This window comes from Dermacentor andersoni, chromosome 10 (genome assembly GCF_023375885.2).
Source record: "Dermacentor andersoni chromosome 10, qqDerAnde1_hic_scaffold, whole genome shotgun sequence".
NCBI classification, from domain to species: Eukaryota; Metazoa; Arthropoda; class Arachnida; order Ixodida; family Ixodidae; genus Dermacentor; species Dermacentor andersoni.
In genome coordinates, this window is record NC_092823.1 from 61,594,019 (window position 1) to 61,609,426 (window position 15,408).

The following is a 15,408-nucleotide window of genomic DNA, read 5'->3' on the forward strand; positions in this document are numbered from 1 at the left end:
AACAAGAAAGGCACATTTTTTCAAGTTTCCTTGAACTAGCTAGCTGAATATGAAATATCGGTCGGGCAGTTATTTAGGTACTTGGTTTAGGGCATCAGTCATATTTGAAAACAAAACTATATAACGTCTTCTGAAAAACCTACACAAAGCTGGAACGAAGTGAAAGGCCACGGAGCGTCTAATGTAAGCCATGAAACCATGCCCTCAACAAGAAACATGGGCGGCAACGGCGTCTGGAAGTAAGCGAACAGCCACTGTAGAAACAATGATCACCTTATGGTAATTCGTACAAAAGTCATCACAGAAGCTCTATTTCTTTCTATTGACTATATGCTGCTTTCAGTGGATCTTCTTATTAAATATAATTGAATAGCAACATGATTTTTTCAAGGGTGCAACCCACATACGAAAGTCAGTTAGTTGAGGACACTCCCGCTACACTGCAAACAGGCTACTCAAACACACAATGGTGGTATACTTTCATATTTCAGGGGTTGCATTCATGTTTCTGAAAATACAGCTATGCAAAAGATGACTTCATCAAAAAAACTGCACAAAGTGTTTGTGGGCATGCAATACAACTTTTAACGAGACATTCATGTCCTGCAATCAAATATACATACTGGAAAGCACACCACACACATATTTGGAATAATTCCAAGATGCCTGCGACCAGGGGCGCTACAACGTAAAACTATTCCAAGCTTTTCTATTCAAATTCTGCAATCAGCGCACTGCGATTGGTCAAAAACTTTTTTGGACCACCCCCACTTCACTTGTCTGTCACGCGACGTCACGAAAACCGCGATAGCTCCCCATCTCATATGACGTCTGCACACTGATTATGCATAATTTGACCGACAAAACAAAATCGTTATTTCTGATTCGACGCCTTTTTGCCATTAGCCCTCGGCTATTGGTCAAAAGTTTTCGGGCTGCAACCACTTCACCTGCCTCTCACACGGCGTCACAAAACAGGAAAATCTTACCACGTCAAAGTGACGCGTACGCGTTAAAGATGCATTAACATGCCGAACAAAACCGAATTTTCTTCTGAATAGCCGCAAGCTGCCCCGTTCCCGAAGGAATGAAAGATGGCTGCCGCCGATCGCTCCGGCACTGGCTACTTGCCCCTGCCGGAGAGCATGGGTTTATTTGTGTGTAATAAAACGTTTTGCGTGGCCGTGTAGCGTTTTCGAGAACTTTCGGCACGTTTACGACCTCGTTCTGAGAACTCTTCTTCGCTTAGGATCCATTTTAGCGTCATTCTTATGCTTCCGTTGCATGCCGCCGCGATTGTCGACGAGCCACCGCAAGCTAAGTAAGAGAAAGCGGACCAATCGCAGACGCCAGCACCACCCTCTTCTTCCGGTTATCGATATACAGTGCAATGGCTCGGCCCTATCGAATCCCCCTCCACTTGAGCATAGTCGCCTCTCGTCAGCCAATTAGATAAGACAAGCCGCTCAGTGCAGGCAATGTTATTCCTTTTTCAAGCAAACAAAAGTCACATCCTATGAACGAGGGGAGCATTTGATTGGTTTATTCAGAGAACCCTGCGGGTCACCGCCCGATGCTTGCGTCGGCGGTTACGCATATTTGACGTCAGGAGATTGGAATAAGAACATATTGGAATAGTTTTACGTTATATGGCCCCAGCATGCGGTCATTTCACTGGTCTGTGTCGTACCCTTGAAATTGGGGGAAAGAAAGGGGGGGGGGGGTACTGGATGAAATTACGCGAAATGCCTGGTGACTTACGTCATAACGCACTTTCATCCTTTCATTAATTGACAGCTGCACAGTGAACAAAGAGGGGAGCGATTTCAAACCCATATTATGAAGAAACTTGCAGAATGTATAGAGCAGTTGTTTATGCGTCGTGGAGACACCATGCACTTTTCGACTTGTGCCGTGTTATACACGGACGCATAATCTAACATAATTCTTGAATATTACATGTGAATGTGTCCCGTTGCTTGATGAAGACATTATCGTAAGCATCCTGCATTAAGTGCGTGCTCTCCAGAATGGCCCTCCTCTAAGAAAGCTTGGATAACACTGTAGCGCTGCTGAACAAGGACAGAGGGGACACGTACACAGCACGATGTGCGAGCTTCAACATACTCATTGAAGGGAGAATTCATATTTCTATATACCATGCGCAAACGCGCCAATCATCGTCAATACTTCAAACTGCTCTTTCCAAAAAAGCCATCTCTTTATCAAGAATGTTGATAGACGAAGCCCTTTCACAGTTTTCACTTCGGCACCTGATAGTCTGTGATTCTATAATGTTACATACGTAATTATCTTTGTGCCCGCAAGAATTGCACAATCAGTAAACAAAAGAGATCAGCCTAACTCCTGACAGTGAACACATAGATGGCTGTCAACGTACTTCTTTACGTTTAAGCTATGTTCCCTTAGACGATCATTAAGACAACGTCCCGTTTGTCCTATGTATTTCCTACCACATGACCATGGCAGTTCGTATGCCACTGCCTCTTCAACATGGACAAAACGGTTTCGATACTTTTTCAAACAACCAGGCGCATTTTTACGGCACGCGTTTTGGCAACCAAGACTGTGATAAATTTGTCTGGTGCACAAATAACTACTCTCGCGTTCAACCAAATAACAATCCTTTTTTTAAAACAGTTTGCCATAATATGTAGAGGGGGCACAACCGTAACCTGCCCCTTATTTGACGCCTGTTCATTTACTGTATTTTGACAGCTACTTTCCAGACACCTTTTCAGCAAACCCTCTGCTACAGTAAGCTGCAAGATCATTGGGAAAACTGCCGGATACAGACGTGCAGACTGCTTATTAGGCTTGCATAAATAAAGATGGCACGACGATGGCATGTAGTAAAAAAGTACGAATTTTTCCGTGATGAAATCGTTGAAGTTAGAGCACCATCATTACGTTATGCTATAACGCGCAATGTTATCCAAGTTAGAATACCAACACGTTCAACGTACAACAGAGCAAAGCTTACCTGGTCCATCCAATCGGATGGTGACGGAGTGGTTCATCTTGCCCTTCTGGCCCCGGTCCCCTGTCTCATCTAGCTTTTCCTTCCATCCGCGGCCGCGCATGGTCATGCTGAAGGAGCAGCCCAACGCCTGAAGCCCCACACATCAAAATTAAAATTAATATGCCTGCAAAGGGAAACAAAGCTTCATTTTCGAAGGCTACGCGGAACAGAGCAAAGAACCAAAAACAGAAGAAGCAGACTTTACAATCGGTGCTTGCGAATGATCATTGCAGGGACGGAGCTAACATTTCATCTCGATATAAAGAGCGCCAGTGGGGTTATATGTATCCTTTTCCTAAGCAAAATCACTTCAAAACACATAATCTTCCATCTGAGATATAGTTATAAAGTGCCTGTCTGAAAACAACGAGAGAAGCGCACTTACCCTGTAAGCGTAGGTCCGGACCATGTGCAGACGTGAAATTCCGAATCTCAGTTCAAGCTCTACGCGCCTTATTTTTTCATCATCTCATACAGTTATTGTAAGTTTCGCACTCATATTGCCGCGTATGGAAAATTTGCTGCCGCCTTCAAAATAGGTGCACACTGTTGCCCACGATCTGCAAAGAACACAGAATGTCATGCGCCCTGCTTCAAGAGCTCTTTAGTGGCTGACACTTCCGGCTGTTTACTGCACCTTGGCGCCATATGCAGTAATGGTTGACGGGGCGCTCTATAAAGGCTATGTTGAGCGAAATCGTTGTCTCCCCATATTACAAACGAACAGTTCGCGTTGCATTCATTTTACTTTCCAATTGATTTCTCATTGACTTTCATTACATTATCAATTAACTTTGCTAGACTCGGTATTTTCCCTCGGAATTCACGTGCAATTACGCGGAGAAGCACTTCACGTGCTTAGAAGTATAACATACTTGCATCTATCCCGTGCATGGGCCACAATGGTAACATGAGTTGGCAATTCTTTCAGCGTATTATTTTCTCAGCATATGAAGCCAGCAGACAATGAAGCCAATAGATCTTTAATGAATGTAACGTTGAATGAATAAATAAAAAGTAAACGAAGCAGGAATAAAAGATACCTTCGCCCCAGTAGAAGCCGAAGCCACAATTATTGCATAAAGCCTGCGACGCTGTACCAATTGACCTATATTTTTTTGCGTATTCGGGTATTAGTACAAAACGTAGAACTGCGATTGTTAGCCACCTACTCTTGCGGTCATGGCGGCGGATGGCGATCCCTTTTTTATCCCTAGGCGTCGTTCTACATCAACTGGCTAACGCTCTCAGGGCTATAGGTCTATCAGGCGTACACAAATACCAAAGAAAGTAAACAAAGGTTGTAAGAAGGGTGTGGGTGCAGCTGCTGCGATTACTCAATCGGTAGAGTATCACACGCGTGATGCAAAGGTTGTGGGTTGTTCTTCCATCAGGAGGCTTTCTTTAGGTTTCATATCTTTTAACTTTTGTGGTCAAATTTCAAATGTAAGAAAATGTGGTTAACTTCCCCTAGGCTTTCCTGGACTTCAGTGGCTCTTCATGTGGCTCTTTGGCAAAAAATTTAAACCAACGGTTCCCTTCATTTTTGTTTTTGATTTTCTCGGTATACCCTTCAGCTTGCCCCAACTAAAGCGCCCCTTTTGTATGACGGAAACAACGCCTGGCATTGCAATGAGAATCACTCTAGGCTGCTGCCCTTCCACTGCCCTTCCACTCTGTGAAGAAGGATGACTAGCGAAGCTTTGTATGTAGGCCGCTAATGGCGAACTGCAGCTCCGCCGAGGGTTGGCCCGCTATTGCACTTTCTTCGGGATCGGCCCATGTGTGGGGAGTACTTAACGTCTGCTTCACCTCCGCCGCGGGTCGGCCTGGAATTGGACTGTCTTTGGGATCGTGCCCCGTATGAAAAATTGTTGGTCTACGCGAGGACGCGATCCGCCAGATCTTAGCCATAGGCAGTTTTCCTGTAAAGGTTGACAATTCTAAAAAAAAGATTTCTCTATCCAGCTGTTGCCTGCTTAATATATGTCGCATAAAAGTTATTTCTTTGCTCTAAAATAAAGGCCGCAAAAGTTACTTCGACGGCATGGCACTCTAAGACGAAGTTAATTAAAGCACACCTAATTAAGGCAGCGTCAATTGAGGCACTCTAACCCATGACCTTTCGTGGGGAAAATCAAGTAGTATGAAGTAACAACGCATTTGAATGCGAATGTCAAGTGATACAATGAACGTCCCTTGAGCGCGCAGGCTTTCTCCTTCGCCCTCTTTGGCGTGTGCTAAAGTGACTGTCAATTTTCCTTCAGTAACGTTTATTTACCACGTGTAGTGGTAGTTCTGAGACTTTCGTTGCTTCGACTGTACGCCGCGTACCTTGATATTGTCCCACTTTGCTGCGGCCCTCGCTCGCCACAATCGCTCATAAGCGTGGAGACATGACGACTGCACGACATCGACGCAGTTACGATGGAATGAGAAAGGAAGTACAAAGGAATGGTATTCATAGAACTACGAAATGATGGCAACGAAATGTTCATTCGTAAGTTATGACAATGGGTGTAACCACGACACGAGGACAACGAAATGACGACGACTGTAAGACGACGACGGTGTGACAACGACGCGGCTTGACGAAAACCGCACGAAGAAGCGCGAATGACGGCGATGACACAACCACGACGGAATGGCGTCGACGGTATGACGAAGGATGCATAACAGCGTCTGTGTAACGATGACGCAATGAAGACGGCGGCAAAATAACGATTGCATGATGACGATAGCATGAAGAACAAGAAATTACATCCGTGGATGGACGAAGGTGGTGTGATGACAACGCGGTAAGCATACTGAAGTGATGATGATGGTGACACGACACCGTGACGACGAAGGCATGACGACAGTCGGATCACGAAGGTTCAGTGATGAAAATGGAATGACTACGTCGGCATGTCGACGACGGTATGACAGCGAATGAATGACGACGATGGCCCGAGAACGTCATGATGACAGTTGGATGACGGCGAGTGTATGATGACAAATGCGGGCCGATGACCGTGTCACGAAACCTATATGACGACGATGGCGCGAGGATGATGGCACGAAGAGAGTCGGGGGAAGAGGCCGTAAAGACGATGATGGCATGACCACAATGTCTGACAATGGAGACATGGTAGCGACTGTCTGACGATGACGGCAGGAAAAGTGCAGTACAATCACAATTGAATGATGAAAGTATGATTACAGCGCGGTGATGAAAGATTGATGTGCATGAAACGAAGAAGGCAGCATGACGACAATGGGAAGACGTTACTGATAAAAACACAGCGTACCGACGAAGGCAGGATGACGGCAGGACGGCGACTGTGACGACGATGACATGATGACGACGACAGGATGAAGAAGCTGGAATTATGATGATGCAACGACCGCGATGGCATCACCACCACGAACATATACATAGTTGCCCAAGCTATTAGACAACTTAGACCACTGGGTCGACGTAGAAGACGTAACGACGATGATTGCATAACGAGAGAAAAATGACAAAACTGGAATTACGGCAATGAAATGACCACGACGGCATCGTGACGTGGAATCCATACCTAGTGGCCCAAGCAGGTAGAAAACTTGGGAGACTGGGTGAGCGTAAGCGGATAGCTCTCCAGCTGCACTATCCCAACCCAAGACAACGGTAATTTGCCGATTGTGGCTTGGAGTCCACTTACACGGTCGTTTGCTTTCCGCATATTAGTAAAATCTATTTATCGAGTTAGGCGAAAAATATTTGTGCAGAAACCATCGACTATAACTCTCCTAAGCGAATAGCCGAAAGCTTCTCTATTTTAAAGGAATGATGCCCTCGATGGCGTGTATTTGTAGTAGTGACAATACATTTTTTTTTTATGCAGGGGCCTTACACGCCAAAACCAGGCTCTGATTACGAGGCACACCGCACTGGTAGACTCGGCTTTAACTTCGACTGCCTGGGGTTCCTCTAACGTGCACCGAATACATAGTATGCACGGGCGCTTTCTTGCATTTCATCCCCGTCGCAATGCGACCTCCGCTGCCGGGATTTTATCCCGAGACCTCGGGATTAGGAGCGTAACGCCGAAGCCGCTAGACAACCAAGGCGGGTGTCGATGATACTTAGGTAACCTTCACGTTCCATTGCGTGATCCCGTGAAGAACAAAGATGTCCACCGACACATCTGTGGCGGTAGTACCCAGGAGTTATAGCCTCCACGTGCATCTCCGGGAGTCGTCATAGTTGGCGTTCCGCGGCGAAGGCACCTTGCTCTCGCGCAACAGGATCGCGCTAGAGCCCGCGTCCTTTCAGTGACCACCGACCGCGAAAACAGGCAAAACGGCCAAAGAAAACTATTTACTTAAAAAAACACCTTCCTCGATCCAAGCAACGACAGACACCATTGCCTTGCTTTTGTCCAGCGAGATGACACTTATATGTATTTTAAGCCTTTGCACAATTTACGTGGGACACCTTGATAGTTCCCAGACGGAAAAACAGCGAGGAAAGGAACGTTGGCTATACTCGGAGCCATGTTTTACACACCTGCTCTTTTGAAGGTCCACCTCGATTCACCGTGCCAGCAGAAAATACTCCAGGAAACTGCAAGAAAAAAAGAAAAATATCTATAGCGTTGGAACTCCTGAAAGTACGTTGGATTCTCTACAGCTTGTTTTGACAACCTCTATTAATGCTGGCTATTAAAGTTTTTTGTGTCTATTGGAAATTGTCAGTAGTAACCGTTTGTATTGCGATAGAAGCGTGAATTTTTCCTAATTATATCGCCAGATCTCATCCAAAATCCTCAGTACAATCGTAGCAATTGATGCAGCATGTATTGCAGGGATATCTTTGCGCGGTTTGATAAACGGGGAAAATTTCGTGATTGACATGGGCTGAAGACTGCCCGAATCATGAAAACTGGTGCAAAGTAATGCAAGGATAATGAAATCTGCCCCAGTTCTATGCATATACATTTGAAAAACAAACGTCCACACAGTCTGGCTACGCATATTACCTTTTGCGAAAGCACGATACTTGAAGTATTGTATAGTTGGTTTGCAAGAATTCTTGCTGGTTGTATTGCGGCAATGGACGGGCCGCAGGTCATTTCGCAAATCCCGCACAGTGATCGCTGTCTTTGTTCGTGGCACCACTTGGTCATTTAAGCCACCACTACCTGTCAAAAGTTGGACTATGCCCAAGTCACTCATCTGATTACCATCGGTGGATGTATGGTCAACACCATAGATCCATGATGAACCCCGTTGAAGATAAGCTATACATGAACAGCCCTGCAATTTTTCAATAACATGGCGCGAGCGTTACCTACACCGCGTGATAGCAGGCTTGTAGGGGCGAGCGGCACTTCTGAAACGAGCACTGCCGCAGAATACATTTCACCTTGAAATCACCTGGCGCGTCCACGCGTACTGTCGCCAGTCTCACGGCACTTCACCGATACAAGGCCCCCAACATGCTGTGCACTCGACACTCGCATAATATTATTAAAAAATTGCAGCGGTGTACATACACGACGCATGCTTGACTTGCTTTATGCCACAAGGCCAACTTTAGAATTGAAAAAAAAATGGGAGTATTTGATTTCTAAAAGAAATTAGCATGCCACAGAAGGAGCGGCCGCTGTGTGCCATAGGAACAATTAGGATATTCCCGAACAGATCTGTAATTATATGGCGCTTGAATACGTCTTACACATGAAAGAGCACGTTTAGGCGCATCTCGACTAGAAACGAGCAGTCCATTTCGGCGAAAAACACCCGGAACCGTCACTCCCAGGCGCTGGAGAAACGTGGTATAGAGCGCTAACACCGATCTCAGCATCAAAACCTTCGGACGCCATAAAGGCCTCGCGCCAGAATACGTGCGTCTTAAAGAGATATGACTGGCGATTGCCAATCGAGGAAAGGGTCAAAGAAAGCTAGTCACTTTCAAACGGGAGAAAGACGCAAAGAATTGATCAACATAGTATATTAAGGAAATACGCGTTTGACGGCGTCCATTTGTGATGGTGAAGTAGCGTTTGTTGCATCGTTGCGCAATTCCATTAAGAGCAGAGTCGGTGACCGGCACTTGTGTAGCTGTAGTACAGGTAGCTATACGCATATGTGCATTCAATGTACGTGTGCTGTTCTGTGTTCAGCCATGACGGGCAATGACGTAGTTTCCATAAAACAGAAGCCTGCGGGTGACGCCGAGAAAAACGATTTCTGCGGTAAAACCAATTTGGTGCATCCAAGGAATGGCCCACAAACGAGGGGAGCATATATAATCGCGTTTGCTTCCCAAAACAACGCCGTTCCTGGGCAATAATATTCCGACTCAAAAGATGACCATTTCTCTGAAACTAAACGGTGACACCCTCTCCATCTGTCATCGTTCGGCGTGTTTCACCATTCCTGCCATAGCGGTGACAGACGGCGCCAGTATGTTCCGTTGCAGTGACTTTGCGAGCTCTCTGTTCGACTATAGGCTAGGCATTCACGTCTCTATATCGCGAACAAATCTCAAGCCCACTGAGCTTTGCTGCCGAGCTGAGATAAAGTGCAGCGGAAGCCTGCATGAGTAACCTCCCGAAAAGAGGCTAAATGAGTTAGAAATCAGTTGGGTCTTAAGTGGACCGAGAAAATGTTCACCATGACAGGCAATGATGTTTTTTTTTTTTTCATCTGTGAAACGGAAGTGTGCTGAGAAGCTGAAGAAAAGCCGCGTCTGCGATAAAAAGCGAAGCGATGGCCGCGGTGGGCCGCACGTAGGCAGAACGGAAAAGCCTAGCCAAGTATACGGGGCTTCTGCGGATCAAGATGCCGAAGTGCGCAGTACCGACGATGCGAACCAGTTTCAGTTCCTGTCACCTCTTATACAATGTGCGTTTACTCGTGCTTGACCAGTCGGGACGCACTATACTTACCCGCTCGAGCAGCCAGCGGCCATAGCTGAACCAGCTGAACAGGAGAAAGAAGAACGCCAATATGCCGAGTCCAATACCACGGATGAGGCCAGGAACCCGAAAATACGTCTGAATTTGCACCTGCACGACAGCATGAAGCTCCTGTACAACACTCCCACTTTAACAGGGTCATCAAAATTGACTTGAGGGTTTGCAAAAATAAAGACTAAGCAATTAGCGCCATTGAACAGAAAGACTATTCAAACGGCGCGCGCCGTCTAAAGTGAATGTGACAGAACTACCATCGAAAAAGAAAGAAGGAAATTCCGGGCTCAAAAACTTGTCTTAGTATTTACTGTGCGCGAATGATCCATGCCTGGGCACAAGACGCATAAAGAGATCGGTGAAAGAAATTAAAAACCAGCGTTTCCTTTTTTTTTTTTTCAATACACAACTGTTGAGCACGAATCTCGTAACGGCTGCGACAAGCAGGGCCCACGGGCGCTATCATCTGCATGGGATGCGACGGGCTCAATTGTGGCCACTTTAACTTGAGCTGGGCCATCCATAGGTACATCAACTCGTTGCAATGGAGCCACGGTGACAGGTGTCTCTATGCTTTCAGGATAAAAGTCCCGAATGAGAAATAATCGTCTCGCTTAACATTGCGCGTTGCCAGAACGTTCCTGAGCCGGTTTGCCATGTTTGTTTATATTATTTGCGCTCAGACAACTCAAGCAAGGGCTAGCATTATTAAGGGCTCTTTGCACATATAAAAACAAATTTTTTGCCCTTAGAAGCAAAACGCTCCTTAATGCTGTCTCATATTGAGTGAGCGACGCTCAGACAACTCAAGAAAGGGCATTATTATAGGCTGTTTGCAGATCTAAAATTGTTTTTTGCCCTTGGAAACAAAACGCTCCGTAATGCTGTCTCATATTGACTGAGCGAGATTGAAATGAGATTGAGTGAATGATTGCAAACAAATTATTCGCTTGTCTACGGCTTTCCTTTTGCTAGAATGATGTACCATTGCTCTAAAGCACAACAATGCCCTCGTATGTGCACATTGGTCACGGTAACTATAACTTTTGCTAAGCATGCACAGTTTGGCACACTTTTCACCTACAATTCAGGATTTACGTGCCACATTTACCTAGGCTAACATACCCTTGAGACAAAACAACAAATAATAAAACCGGAAAGAAGGCTGCGCTCAGAGTTCACATCAGACAAGACATCACAGTTATGTTAGAAAATGCGTTCTATAGCAGTTAACGTGATAAGGGTGTAGGGGCATGCAGAAAATTAGCAATATTTGTGCCCTCTGTGTTGTGTCTTTGAAGAGTGCAGAAGTCTGTATTGCAATGTGGATGATACCGTGCGAAAGTGTTGTTATTTTTAAATCGCGAACATTAGAAGTAAGGAAAGGAAAGGCTTCTGAAACTCGTTGACGAAGCAAAAATGAAAGGTAACGTTTCTTCTGCAGTTTCGTTGCATAATTGTGATGTCACACGTTGATAGTCTGATAATTTGTCTGACCTCAATGAGATTCGACTATAACAAAATTTCACTAGCGACAAAAAGATGAGAATTCTGAAGCAATGCAACAAATCTTTTTTTAGGGAAAATAAAAACACATGTGCGGGAACATACGCGCTTTTATGGTATGGCTGATTTTCTTTTTAAGCGATAGCTTTGTTTAGCTACTACGGCCATTTTGGATAGTTGGATGATCTCCCACAATAAACAATGGCAGTCACCGAAGTTGTCTTCTAACTTGGGCCACTACATGTGCGTTGGCTGCTATCTCGCCGAGCAGACAACATGCTTCACTAGGCATCTGCCTGAATAGACCACTTGCTGCTGGATGCTGTCCGATCTAGTAAAGAACTAGAGTCACTGAGGATGTCTCCGACCAAAGAAAAAAAAAGACTTTAGTCCGGAGTATGTAATGTAAGCGTAAGCGGAGTATGTAATGTATGTAATGTAAGTATGTATGTAAGCCCATTCTAGGCCAATGCCTGAGAATGAATGCGCCAATGTGACACAAGGGGTGGGTAGGCCTTAATATACTGAAACGATAGCGCCAAATCCGCAGCAGACACCTCTGCTTAAAGCGCGACCACTTGAGAGATAATTATGATAACGAAGGTGGAGCTGGGGTACCATAGGGATAGTATGGTTGCTACGGAGTTTCAACTGGGGAGCAGTGATTACAACACATACTGTGTCGTGGTATTATTCGGCATTGTGGTTGGCAGCGAAATTACCACTTCATGTGTCTGCTGACAAGCCCGTGAGGTTTCCTGATTCATGATGGCACACCGATAAGAATCAGGTTACAAAAGAAAGCGATCGTTGGCTTTTACGGTCATTTCCGATGGTTTCTGCCACAATGTTACTTCTTTCTTATTGGGCAGGCCGTATGAGATATACAATGTGTAAGTGCTGCTCTAGCATTGTCGCGCAGGAATATGGAAGCAATTGACGTGCTGTCGTGTGGAACAGTTATGGCTAGCAGTGCTGCCACCAGAATACTTGCAGACAATTTGTGATTGGCTGGAACAAGACATGTGACAACACCGCGTTGTTGCTCTATTGAAACGCTTGCCCCGCAATAAATAAGAAGCCAGACGATGAGCACAGGTGACTACTGACCGGCTTCGAGTCACACAACTGGTGTCGAAACATTTCGCTGCGAATTATCACGGACCGGTCACAGCCCATGTACGGCACACACCAGCTCTTTGCCACGTCACTCCAAAACAAGGCCTTCCTGCAAAACACACCGATTATCCTTGCAAGACCTGTGAGAATATTCTGCACCGACTTTTCAACGTTTCGACATCCTTCTGGTACTAAATAGCATGCTAAATGAGCAAAAAAAAAAAGTAACCTCAAGGGGCGCGATCATATTAATACACTGGGTCCCGGCAAACACGGGCCAAGATGTTAAAAAGAAGGCAGCGATACACAAGGTTGAGATCAACGCTATTCCGCCAGCTTTCGGGATTAGCAAACAGGGGAATATCTTTTTCTGTTATACATGGCCAGCCAATCAGCAAAATTTACAGAGATTATTATTTGCAGGTGTCATAGCGTATGTTAAAATGCCAAATTGTGCTTCGCATTCGAACATATCTTGTTCAACAGCTTACAGCCCGCTACATTTTTCTCCTTTATTCCTTTGGCGTTTAGAAGCTGTGGCGCGAGATGCGGAAAAAAAAAATCTTTGCAGATTTGACGCACACGTTGCAATATTCGGAACCGATACTTTCGTGAAGCAATTCAATGCTACAAAGCTAAATGCGACGCGCACAACTGTATTTATGGCCATCCTACGCGATGTGTGAGCTCATGTAATGTTCGTTGTTGCACCGTACAGGTCACTGCTTTATTATCACGCACTTTTTATATAATTCACTGCACCGCTCCCAAGTTAGGCCGGGACGGAAACAGCAGTTCATGCGAATGCACATTCTGAGACGTTGTCGGAGTGACGTTACGAGCATGAAGGTAACGTTTGATATTTGTCAAAGGAAGAATAAAAAGAATCTGGTTTTTACGTGCCAGAACCACGATCTGATTATTAGGCACGCCATAGTGGGGGACTCCGGAAATTTGGGCCCCCTGAGGTTCCTTAACGTGCACCTAAATCTAAGTACACGGGTGTTTTCGCCCCCAACTAAGTGGCCGACCTGGGCGGGATTCGATCCCGCGACCTTGCACTTAGGAGCCCAACACCATAGCCACTAAGCAACCACGGTGGTTGTCAAGGGAAGAATGGTGTGAAGTGCACGCTAAGAGATGCATGACGGGAAAGAGAGTGGTAAGGCTGATCACTATTCGCCAGTTTCATTCCAGCGTCTGTAGCCAAATGGGAAACCTGGCCGCGCTGGAACACTAGTACAAGTCCCGAAAAGGAACAGGTGCGCTAAACCCCATGAGAGTAATTTTGTGCGCGACGGCGACGAGCGACGGCTTCGAGCGACAAAACAGGCCGTCGCTTGAACAGGTCGCTCGGGCTTGTCGCTCGATTGCTCGGTTCTGGAAATCTAGAATTCCTCGCTCATCGCCCGGAAGTGCTACGAGCCACAAGCCAATAGCGCCAAGCCCCAACTGGATGTACATCACTCAAATACTACCGATTGCCGCACGGAAGGAGCAAACGACTGAATTTGTTTACGTGTAACGATAAGAACCTACTGTGAGACCCTCAGAAATATTTTATGCTGCTTTTTACAGCAAAATACACTAACATAATACAATAAAGCACGTGTCACGCTAGTTTCGGCGCTTACATTGCTGCACTCATACCGGCAACGCCGGGCAGACGTCGCTCAAGATCGTCGCTCGCACGGAGTACGACTTGTAGGCGACGAGCGAACGCGACAGCCATCTCCATCGCATCGCTTGTCGAAGTCGCGCGCAAGATTGCTCGCATGGGGTTTATGCCTTTACGCGCACGCGCTGTGCGATGGCAACCACGTGACGATCATCTGAAAGCTGTTTCCAGTCGGCACGAGAGACGCCTCCTCAAAATAACATTTCAATCGGATGATTATATGCTCCTGGATGACATTTGTGATCAAGGTGAATGTCAATCGCATTAGTATTAACTTTGAATATGTGTTCAGCTTCTCTTTTTTAGTGCGATATGGATGGCGTTGATTGCATGATATAAATTTTGCTCTGCCACCTCATTTTCTCGCTACCTCGTAATTGGTAATGACCATCTGGTCCTTGCAGTGCTGTAAATAGTTATTGTACAGTCAACTACAAAAAATTTTACGGAACACGAGATATGAGAAAAAGCGGAATATCTGCTCAGCCTCACAACGCGCAGCCTAGTATTCCGCATTTACAGCCTCTATTAGTTTATGTGAACAACATTGCGACGTTCGGTTTCACTGACTAGTGTTGCAGGCTGCTTGCAAATTGAACGTTTTTTGAGATCACGTGGTCCGTAAATTTCTGAGGTTGACTGCAGGGCCAACATTTTACTCCTTCTATTAAATACCGTAAAAGACAAGAAAGAGCGCTTGCAGCGAAATTGTCAGCACAACGGGCTCTTGTGTAGAAACACAGAGGTTCGATTCCTACCTGAGGCTCATATTTCTTATATGTTCGTTGTGTGAGCTATTCAACGAGGCAGCAGAAGCAGCAGCAGCACTCAGCAGCCTCAGTCGGCAAAGTCCGGGAGCGTTCACCTACAAAGCTTCGCTTTGAAAGAAATGGTGCTGAGCCTGTGGCTGTGCGCCTGTTACTTGATTTACAAATTAGTTATGTATTAACTAACTGCAACGGCTTCGCTGAGTTATCTACAACTGAAACTTCACTACAACGTGTCGAAAAAGCTAACGTGGGCTTTATGCTCAGTTTTCCAAGTTCGAATCAGCTGCGGGAGGTATTAAACAAAGTATAAGATATATGGTTGACTTTCTGGGGTTAAGCACAAAAATT

The 15,408-nt window shown here is 45.6% G+C and overlaps 1 protein-coding gene across 2 annotated transcripts in view; it reads right to left on the reverse strand.

Moving 5' to 3' along the window:
* The window catches only part of LOC126543849 (saccharopine dehydrogenase-like oxidoreductase), a 53,747-nt gene that overhangs the window by 6,548 nt on the left and 31,791 nt on the right, over positions 1–15,408 (reverse strand). Inside the window, exons 7-11 of one of the 2 annotated variants that reach the window (XM_055062387.2) lie at positions 12,604–12,721; positions 9,964–10,083; positions 7,578–7,634; positions 3,005–3,131; positions 150–233 (exon numbers count right to left, since the gene is read on the reverse strand). In XM_055062387.2, coding sequence (XP_054918362.1) covers positions 205–233; positions 3,005–3,131; positions 7,578–7,634; positions 9,964–10,083; positions 12,604–12,721 — 451 coding nt within the window. In that variant the 3' untranslated portion in view covers positions 150–204. Of the gene's footprint in view, positions 1–149; positions 234–3,004; positions 3,132–7,577; positions 7,635–9,963; positions 10,084–12,603; positions 12,722–15,408 lie in introns of those variants that run through there. The other variant, XM_050190980.3, reaches the window with a different exon arrangement.